Below are 16,571 nucleotides of genomic sequence, written 5' to 3'. Positions count from 1 at the left end.
TCCAGGCACCTTGAGCCACTGCTGCCACCTGCCCTAGATTCTGATGGTCATGGGGGAGGAGTCCAACTCTCCACCACTTCCTCCAAACTGATGGGTCATGGGGACAGATCTCCCTTGCTCACAATTCCAGGGCTGGCTCACCTACAACTGTGCTAACAGGGTTGGCTGTATTGTGCTTCCATGGTGAGGTGTAGGGCCTGATCTCCTAGTGTTGCAGCTGGTAGAGTTCAGACACAACTATCACAGTCTCATGACCACAGGGCCAGCTCTCCCACCTGCCCAGGGATAGATGGCTGATAATGGAGGATGTCCTTCTGTATATATGTTTCTCTTATTGGATGATTCATAAAACACTAATTGGCCAGTGGCCAAGTAGGGAATATAGAGGGGCTACAAGATGAGGAGAGTTCTGGGGAGAGGATACTGAGAGATGCTGCAAGGCAGACACCATGTAGCTACTGTGGGAGCAAGGTTCTCCGAAGATAAAACCACATAGAAACACTCAGGTTATTAGATATAAGTTAATAATTCAGAGAGCTAGCCAAGAAAAACCCTAAGACTTTGACCAAAGAGTTTAATAAATAATATAAGTCTCTGTGTGTTTATTTGTGGCTAAAGGGCTGTAGCACCAGGCAGGACAAAATATTCCTACTACAGAGCAGGGAAGAGGTTATCCTTTTCCTGCTATGCTACCACAAGACAGATGAGAAATGGCGAAAGCTCAGCATGCTCAGCATTGTGGGGTGGCTCACTCACACCTGTGTTAGCAGAGTTTGCTCGATTGTGTGTCCTACATAGTTGCAAGGCGTCTCTTCCAAGTACGCAGCTACCTGGTGACAGCATGTGTTGGGGAGAACTACCTCACTTGCCCAGAAATTCCTGAGACAGTTGGAAAAGCTGGCTTGTGTTCACAACACCTGGGGTATTCTTTTAGTTGTTGTCCCCTCCTCACTGATGACTATAGCTTGTGGCCAAGTTTTTAGAAAACAATGCAGGACAATTGAACCTGTGTCATCTTGACTCACAAACACATTGCCAGCAAGCCAAATTTACTTCCTCTTTCATCCCCAAGATCTCACATGAAAATCTAAATAGGGGCTTAAGAGATGACTCTGCAGTTATTGTCACTATCTAACTTTAGTTCCACGGGATCCAACACCCTCATACAGACATATATGCAGTCAAACTTTTGTATATAAGAGAAGAAAAGAATATTTCCACACTGCATTAGTGTCCAATATCAAAATCTTGTTAAATAAGTGCCTCAGTGGAAGATTATTGGGGACAATGCAGAGAAAAGTAGTACACATGATACTGATTTTTAAAAATATCAATCGAAGTAACTGCAAGAGTGATTACCTCCTGGATAGAAATCTTGCACTGCATTCTAGTAGGTGGTTCAGTACCAACATTACATTGGTCAGTTACAATTTATATAATGATTTTCAGGATGATTTTTTTCCCTTAACTTTTGAAGGGAATTTCTCTCTGGTCTTAACAAAATTATGTAGCACTTGGGGACAAAGATGCATCCCAGCAAGCCTGCACTGGAGGCCAAGATGGAGAAGACCTCCACAGCCACCATGACCTTGCCCTTGGTGCTGTGGTAGACAGGGAGAAAGGTGACCCAGACACTGCAGAACAAGAGCATGCTGAAAGTCAGCAACTTGGCCTCATTGAATGTGTCAGGGAGATTCCTGGCCAAGAAAGCCAGAATGAAGCTCGCCAGGGCCAGGGAACCCAGGTAACCTAGGACACAGTAGAAGGCAGTACCTGAGCCCTTGTTGCACACAATGATGATGTGACCGTGTTCAGAATGTGCATCAGTGTCAACAGAGGGAGGAGAAGCTCCCAGCCAGATTGCACAGACAATAATTTGGATGATGGTGCAGAAGGGAATGATGTAGTTAGGAGCCCCTGATACCAGGATCCACCTCATCCTTCTTCCAGGAGCAGTGACTTTGAAAGCCAATACCACAGTCACTGTTTTGGCCAACACAGTGGAAACAGCCACAGTGAACACAACTGCATACGTTGTTTGCTGCAGGACACAGGTGACTGAGTTGGGACGGCCAATGAAGAGCAAGGAACAGAGGAAACAGAAGACGAGGGAGACGAGCAGGATGTAGCTGAGAGTGAGGTTATTGGCCTTCACAACGGGAGTGTCATGGTGCTTCACAAAGATCCCAAGAACCAGGGCTGTGAATACAGAGAAACACAAGGCCATGCAGGACAGAGCCATCCCCAAGGGGTCATCAAAGGCCAGATAGATCATGTCTTTCTGAATGCACTGGTTGTGCTCTGAGTTGGCATATTGGTCCTCTGGACACTTCAGACACTGATCCACACCTAGTACAGAAAACAAAAGTATTTTTACTGCATCTTCAGCATTTCTTATTGACAGGCCATTGACAATGAAAGGTGGAAGCTTTGCAACATCCTTGTTTCTTATCACTCAAGATATAACTGAGGCTTTTTTGAACAGTAATGCTTCTGTTTCACAATGACTGCCTTCTTCAAGGACAAACACAGGTCCTACGGATTCACTATAACATTAATCTCCCTGCCTGAATTAGAATTGATGCTCTCATAAGAGATGTGGACTTGATCTTCTCCAGGAATGAGACCACTTATAGCCTTTTTAAAATTCCCACATGGTCATCACCAAACACACGAATCTATTGTGTGTGTGAACTTGCACGTGCATATGTGAAAGTAGTAAATGAAAAGGCATATCTGAATATATAAAAATAAAAGGAGCTCATGAGTTTTAGGTGGATGTGTGGGAAATAGTATGGAGAGAAAGGGAGGGTATAGGAAATTGTAAAACAAAGAAATACGATACCCATTTTTGTGTCCTCATAGGGTTACCCTATATTGTAACACAGATTATTTGATTTGGGCAATTAACGTCCCATTAATAAGTTGTAATTTCCACCACCTTAAGCATAGGAAATATAATTGCAACTGTGCTATGTTGTGGATGATCATGGAGAGCAATGATGTAAGTCCAGTTCCCCCTACCCATGCATACCAATTGACACACTACCAACTGTAACTCCTGTACAAAGTGTATTGATTGGCTGTGGTGGCCTTCAAATGGACCTGGCCCTGTATACAATTACTACGTTCTACATACATCTTATTAAAATATTAGTAAGCCTAAATATTTGTTCTTTGCTTGTGTTGTTTATTATAAATGCCCTATATAATTATTTTCTCTTAAAACTATTTTACTACAATCTGTTGAGTCATGTATGTGCATGTGTGTGTAGAATGCAAATAGTGGAGAATGCATCATGTAGGAGCCAACTCCAGTGGGAACTCAGGTCAATAACTCAAATGAACTCAGGTCATTAACTTTAATGGCAAAAAATTTCCCTGTTAACTCTATTCAGTGACTCTAAATGTCTTTTCTTAATGTTCTTGTCTTCATAGGCAATGACTGCCAATGAAAGTGAAAAATGATTCTGTCTTCAACTTTTTATTTGGCCATTCCCAATCAATAACTAGTTGACTGTAAATATTGTGTGCATCACATCATTTGAGTAACTGTGGCTATTCCTTTCACTACAAAACTATTCTGTTTATAGTATTGTGGCATTGTTCACTGCTACTGTGTACGAAAGTCTTTAGTAGGATGGTGGTAGGTTAAAGGAAACCTGGGAACACCCAAATAGAGAATAACAGATATACATTTGGGGAGCACTCACACAATGATGGTAAATAACTGCCACAGTCTTCTGTCCCTGGAGGTACAGCATCTCCATGCAGGATGATCCAAACACCACCCAAGAGAGCCTGAGTGAGCCCCTCCTCATCCTTATAAGAGTCACTTCTTCATGTCAAAGCCAAGCCCTAAGGCCATTACCTCAAGTCTATTGGTGCAACAAGATGTCACTACAGTAGGACACCTTTCTCTACAACATGTGTCCGCACTGATCCCCACTTTTTTATATGCAATCATACTGACCTCATAAACAGGAGCACTGGTAATTGCATGCTGTAGCGCTGCCTCACATTTAGGTGTTTCCTCATAATCTTACCCACAATTTCTACTCTTTAGTCACCTGGTATCTTACAATGACATTAGTATCCATAGTCTTTGGGAACCTCTCCCTCATGCATGTAACAGCTCTTGCTTCATCCCACAGGCTCTGTTGCACACTCTTACTGCAGCCTTATGGTACACCCTGAACTGACATCTTCATGTTGTCTTTCCTGCTCTTTGTAAGAAAAGTGATAACACAAAATACTGCTCATTCATCAACTGCTGTATGGACAGCATTGGCATCCCCGCACGATACTTATTTCCCCTCCCAACACATGATGACTCAATGTCTGTCTTTGTCAGCAATGCTTATGAGCAGAGATAGGATGAAAATCTGTAGGATTCATGAGCTCAGTGGCAGGTGAGATGGCTCAACAGTTAATAGTGCTTATAGATATTGCAGAAAACAAGGTTGTGGACTCAGCATCCACATGGAACCTTATACCTGTCTATAAGTCAAGTTCTAGGGCTTGCATGCACTATTTTTGGCCTCCACAATCTTCTACATGTATATGGTTTACACAAACTCACACTGAAAGACATACACACATTCAAGAAGAATAAATGAATAACCAAATATTTAAAATATTCTGACTACAATGTAGTCCACATGTACCCTTAGAGGGATATCATCATTGGGATAGATACATTGTACAGTTCCCTCATAGGGTTGTTTTGATTTTTCTAAGCAATTTTTTAAGAAAATACTACCTGCAATGCATTTTCACGGAGTTCAAGATGTATGTCAAGGAACAGATTGTTATTTATAACGACGTTGTTATTAATCATATTCTTATAAAGACACAATTAGGAAAGGAATAGATAGCGCTAACAGGGAAACAGAAACTAGTATGTCCCCAGACCCCAGCTCAACTAATTACATGTTAGATGTACCATTCAGACTGGAAAGGTCAGCACATAGTCATTACTACCTGCAAAACTAAAACAAAGGCCTAGTCCACCACAGTTATTGTAGATCTGGAAAAGTCTCAAAATGTATTAATCTTGACTTTTAGCTTCTGTAGGGCTGCTTCCAGGTAAATGCTCTTATTAACTGAAATAAGTCAACCCAGAACATCGTTCTTGTGCTTAAATGCTCATTCTGAGAAAGTCTCAGTGCTATCTTGGGATCCTGAATGCACATTGTATTTGCCAGCTGCCTAATATATATATTAGTTAGAAAAAACCTATGTCTGAGCAATCTTCTCTGGTAAACACTGCACAACAGTGCCACTTCCTTCCAGGCCCCTTCAATGTTGCAGTGTGGATAGGAGAAGAAATCAATCTGGAGGATTTCTCCCCACAGGAGATACTTCACCTGTCTCGTTTGAAATCTCATTTTCTGGGCAGGGGACACAATCAAAACAGCAGACAGCCATTTCCTTCTGATGGAATTTTCTGAATCCAGGATGACAATCAACACTGCACACAGAGGAGGGTACCTGAGGAAAATCAGACATATGCTAGGTCAGAAGTTTGCAGACTCATTTAGCAGTTACAGCATCTCATCATGTTGAGTAGTTAAGAAGTCTACTTTCTACATGTGATCTGAGTGATCACATTTCATTCTGTACATTGTACAAGGCCAAACATGAGTATATTAGAACAAGTTGATGCTAAGTTGAGGTGATTCCATACTATTAAAAATTCAAGAAGACCTAGCAGTACACATCGTGTGAGCACTGTAATGACTGAACTGTATACCCCACCAACCCATTTGCCAGTCAGGTTTTCTCAGCTTGACACAAAGCAGAGTCACAAGAGAAAATGTGAATCATAATTGAGAAATTGTCTCTATTTAACTGATTTCTGATCACCTTTCTGAAATATTTGCTTGATTGCTTATTGATTCTGGGATGGACCACCATGGCTGGTCCCATTCTGCATTTAATGCAAATGCTGGGTTTCCTCACCAGGTAGTCCAATGGCCTCTATGCTTTGTGTGTGTGCTTTTTAAAAAGATTTATTTATTTTATGCGTGTGAGTTCTCTGTCTGCATGTACAACTTTATACCAGAACAGGGCATCAGATTTCATTAGAGATGGCTATGAGCCACCATCTGGTGCTGGGAATTGAACTTTGGACCTCTGGAATAGCAGTAGGTACTTCTAACTGCCGACCCATTTCTCCAGTCCCCGATGTTTTGTCTTATACAAACTTTTTTGTCAAAATACGTTTCTTCTTGCTTTTTTCCTGTATTCTTGTTTATTTGTTGTTTTTCTATGAAAGGATGCCTGACATTACTAAAGATCTTTTCTGTATCTTTTTTAGGGGCTCTTTTAATTCTGTTGTATGGTTTTTTTTATGTGACACAATATATTTGATTGATTTGTATATGTTGAAGCATCCTTTCATCCCTATAATAAAGTCCTTCTGGGTATTGATTTGGCCTTTGAGATGTGATGTTGAGATCTGTTTGCCAGTACTGGGGAAAGTTTTCCAAAAAAGTTCATAGATTGGCCTACAATTTTCTTTCTGATACCTTCAATGTTGAAAGTCTGTTCTTGTTCATTAAGGCAGTGTGTTCCTTTTAATCAACAAATTATTGTTTGTTTTTTAAAAAACCCATTTCCTTGTCTGTGTCCTGTTGTGGAATATTAGTTGAAGATGTGTTACATTTGTTCATGTTGTGGAACATTTGTCTTATGATGCAAAGATGTGGTACATTCTTTTATGTTGCATTTGTAACTCTGTGAAGCTGTGTTACTTTGCTTGTCTAAAACACCTGATTGGTCTAATAAAGAGCTGAAAGGCCAATAGCAAGGCACAAGAGAGAATAGATTAAACTGGCATGCTGTGAGAATAAATAAGAGGAGAGAGGATAGGAAAGAACATAAAGACCGTGAAGTAGAGAAGCAGGAAAGAAGACACCAGGGGGGCGGCCACAGAGCTGTACACCAACAGCCATGGAGTAAGAAGCAATGAAAGGTTTACAGAAACAGGGCAAAGTAAAAGCCCAGAGGCAAAAAGAGGATGGCATATTCTTTTCTGAACCTGTCTGTGTGCCATTCTGACTACCTCTTATAATGTTATTAGAAATAGTTTGGTGCCTGTCCCATGTTGTCCTTCTGCTCTTGTGTTGGTGCTGTGTTAAGTTCGTCTTTTAGTGATGTCTCCTTAGTCTCTTATGTTTCTTTCATCCTTGCTTATTGTTCTATCTTTGTCATAGTTTGTTTCCAGTCCTGAGAGTCTGTCTTCTACTTGAGATATTCTCTTATTAATACAATTTATCCAGAATGTTATTCAAATTGTTGTCTTTCATTTTCAAAATATCAGTATGAATTCTTCATTGTTATTGAACCTTTATTGAATTTCTGTCACATCCTCACTCAATTACTCATTGGGTGCAAGTGTTTGAGAACTCGTTTAGTTGATTTAGAGGTAATTTGTGTGCTGTTTGATTTTTCTGGAACATGCATGCAATTATTTTTGAAGTGTTAGTTTGAATTTGCTGTCACTCTAGCCTATGCCTATATCATTTGGAGTCATGCTGCCTCAGTGTTTTCAAGTATCTTTTGGTTCTGCATTGTGATTTGTATATCTGAAGTGGGACTCATTTTAGGTTATATTTAGTCCTCCTTATCCTTTTGATGTCTTTAATATTCAAGTTAGGCCTGGTAGAAGCAGGCTGATGATTTCATTGCACTCCTCTGACATAGTGGTATAGCTCAGTAACTAAACCTTTAGTCCACTTATTCTCCTCCCTTAGCATAATTTTCTAGAATATTAATCAATTAATATTGATTTCACTCTATCTGAAAAACCTGAGATTCAGCTCAGATTACACCTGCAGACTTTCCTGAAGTTAATGTCTTTCAAAGTCAAAGTACAACACTGTAGTAGGCAATGTAGTTCTGATACTATAAAACCAGAGACATCAGAATCGATACCTATAATACACTAGGGACACATAATGATTATTTTATGCACAGATTTCCTCAAAGTCAAATTTTTATGACTATGAGTACCCGTCTTGTAAACAAGATGAATCTTTGTTTGTTTGTGGCTTGTTTGTCTTAAGGAGTTATGCAAGAATTAAGGTACAAAGTTATGTTCTTCTGGTGAGAAATTCCTTTAGAAGTTATGATTCAGTGCTGGAGAGGTGACTCAGCAAACATCAGCACTTGCCATCCAATGAACCACTTCTATGCTTAGGCTAAAGTTTTCTTCAGCTCCTGGAATCCTCAGCCACCTTATACTTATATGGAACTGATATATACAGGCAAAATATCCATGTAAATAGGATGTCTAAAAACACAGGTTATAAATAACGAAATATCTGATGTGGACCATGAAAATGTTATGTAGTTTTAGTGATATTGTCAAGTTAGGACCTTCTTGTTCAAGTGATTAAATAAAATTATATAATATAAATTCATGACTTGCATATTTGTTCTTTGTTCCAAGACTTTCCTCACTGTTAGCTTCAGTCTTGTCAGTATCTGGCTTAGAGGTTCAATGGCAGAGAAGAAAAGCAATGGGTAGTGATGGGGAAGTCCTGTGTATATATCAATAAAGCAGTGTTGGCTAATAGGGAAGTAAGATAGGTGGGACTAGGAGTTAAGGAGGATTCTGGGGAAGAGGCAGAGTCAGCCGTGAAGTAGCCGCCATAGGGGTAAGAGGTATGGACCCTTTTCTCCGGTAAGAGAAATACTTAGATTAACAATTATGAGTTAAATACTTAAGTCAGAGATAGCCAGTAAGAAACAAGCAAACAGCCAACAGCTTCATAATTAATATAGCGTCATGTGTGTTATTTGGCAATTGCAATGTGGCAGTGCCCGGGCAGCGGGCGGGGGGGGGACCAAAGCAGCTGGCAAGGAAAAGATTATACTCTACAGGGTAGAAATCAGAGTGGTATCAAGAAAATATTGAAAACTTTCCTGGAAATAATACCAAAACCATCTAGTTCTGTTTTTGTTTACAAATCAGAGCGTTTCCTATATGATAAAAGTACATCACATGCACATCTTAGATTTTCAGATAATTAATAAACTATCATATTTTTAAAAAGTGAGAGAAGAAACATTGTATAGAAGGCTAAAACTGAGTGTTTACATAACCAATGATCTAATTTCACTAAGTAACATGCAAACCCAAATGATCCCATATGGCAGAGATTATTGCTGTGTAGTATGCATCAGTGTAGTTACATCAGACCCACCTGTCTGCTCCCCGTGGCCCACTCTATGATGTCTTCAGATAAATGGAGCTGATGACCATGTGGAAAATGAGTAGGGTTAAACTCTCCTACTTTCACCTTAAGTCCAACACCGTGGGGGAAACTCCGGATAAGGTAAATGTCATATTCTGCCTGCAGTTTTTCTTTCTGATTCATATGTATAGCATCTCCAACTGGGTTAATGAAGTGAGTTTTCTTCAAAAATTGGCGAAGCTGAAATATAGGCAAATTCTCTAATGTATAAGCTCTTACTTTAAGTCATATCATCTGCTCTGATTTCGTCTTGATATAACTTCATTGAAGGTGGCTGTGGTGATATCTTGCCTGTACAAATAAAGCCTGTCTGAGGAATCGAGAATAGAGCTTGCCACTAACTATCCATAGAGTTCTGTGGATCTGTATAGACAGACTGGAAGTGAGATAACTGGATGGAAACCAGATATAAGCAGGGAGAATGAAGGACTCTCTCTTGTCTGCTGAGTCTCTAAGGAGTTAAGCTGTGACTTTGGCTTGCTCCTTATTCTCTCTAAGGCTTTTTGATTAAGAGTCTCTTGCTCCCGTGTAGAGTTTTTCTGCGTCACTTATGTAAACTATCATATCATCTGCAATCAGTCAAACTTTGACTTCCTCTTCTTCCAATTTGTATCCCCTTGATTTTCATTTGTTGTCTTACTGCTCTAGCTAGAACTTCATGTACAATATTGAGGAGATATGGAGAGAGTGGAGAGACTTTTCTTGTTCCTGATTTTAGAGGAATTGTGTTGAGTTTCTCTCCATTTAGTTTGTTGTTAGCTGTTGGTTTACTGTATATTGCTTTTATTGTGTTCATGTGTGTTCCTGTTATTCCTGATATCTCAAGGACCTTTATCATGAAGGTGTGTTGGATTTTGTCAAAGGCTTTTTCAGCATGAAGTGAAATGATCATGTGGTTATCTTCATTTCTACAGCCAAAAGAGATATCTATGAGCTTTAATTAAAAAAGAAAGAGATAACTCTCAGATAATCTGGGAAACAGGATCGACCCTAAGTGAGATATGAAGGGTACCCCTAAGGAGGGGAGTGGGACAGAATCTCCTGAGGGGATTGAGGGCAAAGTTCTTGAGTGGGGAGGATAGAGTGATCTGGGAGAAAGAGAGGGGTTGAAGAGACGGGAAGAGGAGGACATGGGGGAGCAGGATGTTTGAGTTTTCACTATTTACAGATGATATGATAGTTTACATAAGTGACCCGAAAAGCTCCGCAAGGGAACTCCTAGAGCTGATAAACACCTTCAGCAAAGTGGCAGGATACAAGGTTAACTTGTAAAAAAATCAGTGGCCCTATTATATACAGATGATGAAGTGACTGAGAAAGAAATCAGAGAAACATCACACTTTACAATAGCCATAAACAGCATCAAATATCAGGGGATAATGTCAAACAAGGAATTGAAAGATCTGTATATCAAGAACTTTGAGTCTTTAAAGAGAGAAATCAAAGAGGATTCCAGAAAATGGAAAGATCTCCCATGCTCTTGGAATGGTAGGATCAACATAATAAAAATGTCAATCTTGCCAAAAGCAGTCTACAGATTCAATGCAATCCCTATCAAAATTCCTGCACAGTTCTTCACAAACCTGGAAAGAACAATAATCAACTTTATATGGAAAAACAAAAGGCCCAGGATAACCAAAACAACCCTATACAATAAAGGAACTTCAGGTGTCATCACCATACCTGACTTCAAGCTCTATTATAGAGTTATAGTCTTGAAAACAGCTTGGTGTTGGCACAAAAATAGGTAGGTAGACCAATGGAACTGAATTGAAAACCCTGATTTTAACCCATACACCTATGAACACTTGATATTTGACAAAGAAGGTAAATCTATACAATGGCAAAAAGAAAGCATCTTCTCAAATGGTGCTGGCATAACTGGGTATTGGTATGCAGAAGACTGCAGATAGATCCTTGTTTGCCACCTTGTACAAAACTTAAGTCCAAATGGAACAAAGATCTCAACATAAATCCAACCACACTGAAACTCTTAGAAGATAAAGTGGGAAATGCTCTTCAATTCGTTGTTACAGGAGACCGCTTCCTGAACATAACACCAGTGGCACAGACAATGAGATGGACAATTAACAAATGGGACCTCCCGAAACTATAAAGCTTCTGTAAGGCAAAGGACACCGTCAACAAGACAAAAAGGCAGTCCACAGAATGGGAAAAGATATTCACTAACCCCACATCTGACAGAGGGCTAATCTCCAAAATTTACAAAGAACTCAAGAAGCAAGTCTCCAAAACACCAAAGGATCCAATTAAAAAGTGGGGTACAGAACTAAATAGAGAATTCTCAATAGAGGAGGCTATAATGTCCAAGAGACAACTAAGAAAGTGCTCAACATCTTTAGCCATTAGCGAAATGAAAATCAAAACAAATTGGAGATATCATCTTACTCCCGTCAGAATGGCTAAAATAAAAAACATCCCAAACAATTTATGCTGAAGAGGATGTGGAGAGAGGGGAACACTCCTCCACTGTTGGTGGGAGTGCCAACTCGTACAGCCACTTTGGAAATCAGTATGGAGATTCCTCAGGAAAATTGGAATCAATCTACCACAAGATCCAGCACTTCTACTCTTAGGCATATATCCAAAAGAGGCAAATTCATACAACAAGGACATCTGCTCCACTATGTTCATAGCAGCATTATTTGTAATAGCCAGAAACTGGAAGAAACCTAGATGCCCCTCAACTGAACAGTGGATAGAGAAAATGTGGTACGTTTACACAATGGAGTATTACTCATCAAAAAAAAAAAAAACAATGGAATCTTGAAATTCGCAGGTAAATGGATACCACTGGAAGAAACCATCCTGCGTGATGTAACCCAGTCACAAAAAGACAAACACGGTATGTACTCACTCATATATGGATTCTAGACATGGATCAGGATAGTGCCAGTCTGCACTTCCACTGGCAGAAAGTCTGGGAAACAGGAAAGAGCCAAAGCGATATGCATGGTATCCAAGAGAAGAGGAATGAGGCAAGATCCTCTGAACAGATTGGGAACATGGCCAGGTGTGGGGGGGAGTGGGAGCTGGGAAGAAGAGAGGGGGAGAAGAGGCAGAGAGAGTAGGTCATGGGGCAACAGGAAGGTTGAGTTGGGAGGAGGGAATCATAGGTTAGAAGACAGATCAGGCACCAATGTGACCTCTAGTGATCTAAAGGGATAACACCAATTGGCAAGCTAAGCAATAGTGGAGAGACCACCTCAAATGCCCATTCCTGATAATGAACTTGATGTCTATAACCCTCCTGGAGCCTTCATCCAGTGACTGATGGAAGCAGAGGCAAACCCCCACAGTTCAACACTGACCTGAACCGTAGGAACCCAGTGATAGAAAGAGAGGAGTGATGAGCAAATTGGCAAAGAATGGGCTGGCAAAACCAGCAGAGACAGCTGATCTGAACAGGGGCGAGGTCTTGGATCCCAGACCGACATCTGGGAGGCCAGCAAGGGACTGATCCAGACACCCCCAAATGTGAGAGTCAGTGAGGAGGCCTGGGCAACCAATGGGGCCCTGAGCAGTGAATCAGTGTTTATCCCTGGAATACAAACAGACATCGTGTGTCCATAAAACAAAGAGGGATGCTCTCTCAGCCTGGAAACTTAGGGGAGTGCCTGGACCCTGCCCTGAGTGAAATGACAGACTCTAGATATCCCCTATGTGGAAGGAATTGGCAATAGGGTGGGAGGCTAGGGGGGGATGATAGAGGGGTGCAGGAGTAGGGGAGGGAGAGGGAACTGGGATTGACATGTAAAACAAGCTATTTAAAATAAAAAGAAGTAAAAATAAATTCCCTTTCCCCATAATGTGATTAAAAACGACCTTGTATGCCATCCTAGAGTGAATGATGGAAGCAGAGCTGGACACCCACAGCTAAACTCTGTATATCATTGCCAAGAGGAAGGAGTGATGAGCAAAGGGGTCAAGACTGGGAGGGTGAAACCCACAGAAATGGATCACCTGAAAAAGGGGAAGCACATGACCCCCAGACTGATAGCTGATAGTTCATCATGGGACTGAACCAACCCCCCTGAACATGGTTATCAGTGAGGAGGCCTTGGCACTCTTTGGGGCCTTGGGCGATCAGTATTTATCCCTGGCATCCAGGGGGAATTGGGAGCCCATTCCACGTGGCTGTCTCTGCCTGGGCATTTGGGGGAGGGCCTAGCCTCTGCTCTGGATGATATGATAGACTTTGGTGATCCCTGGTGAAGCGCCTCAACCTCCCTGAAGATTGGAGTGGGGATTGGGTGGGGAGTTGGGGCATTTGTGGGAGCAGTTGGAGGAGGAGTGGAATTAGAGGGAGCTGTGATTGACATGTGTAGCATGCTTATTTTATTTTAAATAAAATATTAAAAAAGAGTCTCATCCTCTACTGACTGAATGGAGTTGGCCAGTCTCCAGGGAGACATCATGTAGATTCATGAAAGCAAGTACCCTGAACATCACTGGTAAGGCAATGTCATGTGGAGATACACAGATTAATAGAAATTGGTTAATAATTATGAGAGAGCTAACCAATAAGAAGCCTGAGAAATAGGCCAAACCGTTTATAACTAATACAAGCTTCTGTGTGTTTATTTTAGACTACATTGCTGTGGGTTGGGACAGGATAGACAGAAACCTCAATGTATAGGTAGCACAAGGGGAAAATTCAATGAAAACATGTGAATAAATAAAACCTTTGTGTTCCTAGCATTTTAGTTCTCTCAGAGTAAATCAACAAATACAATCAAAGACATATTCACAAGCACCAAACATAAATGTGCACTTACACACACACACACACACCGCAGACACACACAAAGTGCATCCAACTCATTCACATATATTCGCACCATCGTACACATATATGTAGACAGCCACATGCATTCAAATGCACACTCAGACACAGAAACACACATAGGCACATATAGACACAAAACACACAGAAGGACACATAGATAGAAACATTCACAAAGACATATGTACACATGACAAATACATGCTTACTTATATCCCCAGCAACACACACAGGAAAGACATAGTAATATATGCACAGGAACACACACACACACACAAGCACACACAGACACACACACACACACAGAGGCACTGAAACACATGGACACTCACAGAGGCAACACAGATACACAGAAACATATGGTGCAAAGAGACACAGAATATCAGATGTACACATACTCATATATAAAAGTGCACAAGTACGTATGGAACTGAGTCTCAGCATTAATTCCTGTGTGATCACTCTCAGAAAATCAAGAGATTAAGGTTCCACAAGCCAAGGGTAATGTCTGAGTCAGCTGAGTACACTTGCATCCAACATGCCCTAAAGTGAACACCACACAAAAACAATAAAAAAAAAAAGTCATGCTAGGAGGTGGTGACACATGTCTTTAATCCCAAGACTCAGGAGGCTGAGGTAGGAGGATGTGAGTTCAAGGCCAGCCTGGTCTACAGAGTGATTTCCAGAATAGGCTCCAAAGCTACACAGAGAAACTGTATCTGAAAAGCTGGGCGTAGAAGCACAGTCTTTTAAAACCATAAGCACTCAAGAGGCAGCGGTGTGTAGAACTCTGATTTCAAGGTTACCCTCTACATAGTATGTTTCAGGAAACCCATAGATACACAGTGAAACCATATCCCTAAAACAAAATAAAAGATCAAGGTCTTTAGCATTTATAATAAAAGATAACAGTTTGCACGAGGAAGAAAACAAAGGGCAATGTTAAAACAGATGCTAATAATTGGGTGCATTGTACAAAATTTACCACTTTTCTTACGTATGCCTTAATTAAAAAGGACAATTTATATTTAAAACTTTCAAGGTCTCATCTTGGAAGGATTTTATGAAAAAAGTATTGATTCTTTTTGTGATATTGGGATAGGTCTGACGATGTTGAGGTCATATGTAACAACACCACTGAAATTCATTGAATAATTATATCTACACTCCACTGCCTTTGTCTTAAAGGCTTAAGCACATTTAGATATACTTAATTGGCAGAAAAATAAAAGTCCAGAATTCTCTCTGTGCTGGGAAAGATTATCCTAGCATCCTTGGTTTGAGCATTTGAGAGACTCTTAAAGAATATCATGGTGGGGGTTGTTGGGAGGGTGTGGGTGGAGGGGAGGGAAAGGGAGAAGGACCTCTGATTGACAAGTGAAGCAACTTTGTTTCTAATTAAAGAAAAAGAATATCATATTGGGGGGGGCAGGGGAGGATGGGAGGGAGATGGAGCTGGGATTGACATGGGAAGCAACATTGGTTCTAATTTTAAAAAAAGATATCGGGAACGTTGTCAAATGAAAGAAACATGGAGAGCAACAACAAAAATAAGAATATCACATTGATAACTGGAAGATACAGTACCTGTGAGCAGTCAGAATCCAGCAGACTCTCAGTGTTGAGTGGCTGATTTTCTACTTGCTGAAGAAGCATGTCATGGAGGGCATGGGCCACAGCATACACAGCATTGTAGACATCATAACTGCTATCACTAAAGACGATGTCAAAACTATTTAGCATTAACCATTCCAGTGAGGCATTCAATGAGCAGTTCTCCAGTGACTTACACTTAGACGTTGAGGCTTCACAGTCAAAATACATCCACCCCAGTCTTGCCAGGAAATTGTCTGTGTATTCAGAAGATTTGAATGTCTGAATATAACTTTTTAAACCAGAAATCTCACCATGGTGGTGTGCAAACCCCAGAGTCCCATGGAATGAGTCAAGGGTGAAGTCCCTCTTACTTGTAATGACATCCCACTGTGAGGTGGTGACCCATATTCTCTGTAAACCTAGAGAGTCCCACATTCTAAAGCTCACAGCTAGAGTACTGTCTTTGTCACCATAAATGATAACAACGCTTGTGGATGATGTCACAATTTGGCTGTAATACACTTCAGCTCTTGACATGTATAAATATGTGTCGACTGGGATCATGATCACAAAGGCTAAGCAGACTCTTTTAGCGTTAGATTCTCCTCTCAGATCTGCGAGAAACTGGATACCCTGGTCATCATCTGAGATGGCCAGCCCAACCCAGTTCCAGCTGAAGTGAATTATGACGGAGACCATGGCCAGGGCCAGAGCTGTGTCCTTGGGGGCCATCTGATGCAGATATGGAAATTGTTCATGATCACTCAGGATATCGTAGAAAGGTCCATAGGTGAGCTGTAGGACATAAAACACAGGGATCAGCATAAGATAGAGAATTGTCACAGATCACCATGGAAAACTTGGAGTGTGAGAAGCACCAGTTTGGAATGACAAGAAAGGAA

General features: G+C 40.8%; 1 protein-coding gene across 1 annotated transcript; it reads right to left on the bottom strand.

The window, feature by feature from the left end:
• Window positions 1-1,420: 1,420 nt before the first annotated feature.
• On the bottom strand, window positions 1,421-16,503 carry LOC121135310 (vomeronasal type-2 receptor 116-like). Its single transcript, XM_040733830.1, has 4 exons — window positions 15,661-16,503; window positions 9,216-9,446; window positions 5,370-5,493; window positions 1,421-2,349 (listed from the first exon to the last, which is right to left on the bottom strand). The coding sequence occupies exons 1-4, from the start codon at window positions 16,492-16,494 to the stop codon at window positions 1,421-1,423; spliced, it is 2,118 nt and encodes a 705-aa protein (XP_040589764.1). The 5' UTR covers window positions 16,495-16,503.
• Window positions 16,504-16,571: the final 68 nt, after the last annotated feature.

Source organism: Mesocricetus auratus, unplaced genomic scaffold (assembly GCF_017639785.1).
Source record: "Mesocricetus auratus isolate SY011 unplaced genomic scaffold, BCM_Maur_2.0 Super-Scaffold_100037, whole genome shotgun sequence".
Taxonomy (NCBI): Eukaryota; Metazoa; Chordata; class Mammalia; order Rodentia; family Cricetidae; genus Mesocricetus; species Mesocricetus auratus.
This window is presented reverse-complemented; position numbering and strand designations above follow the sequence as displayed.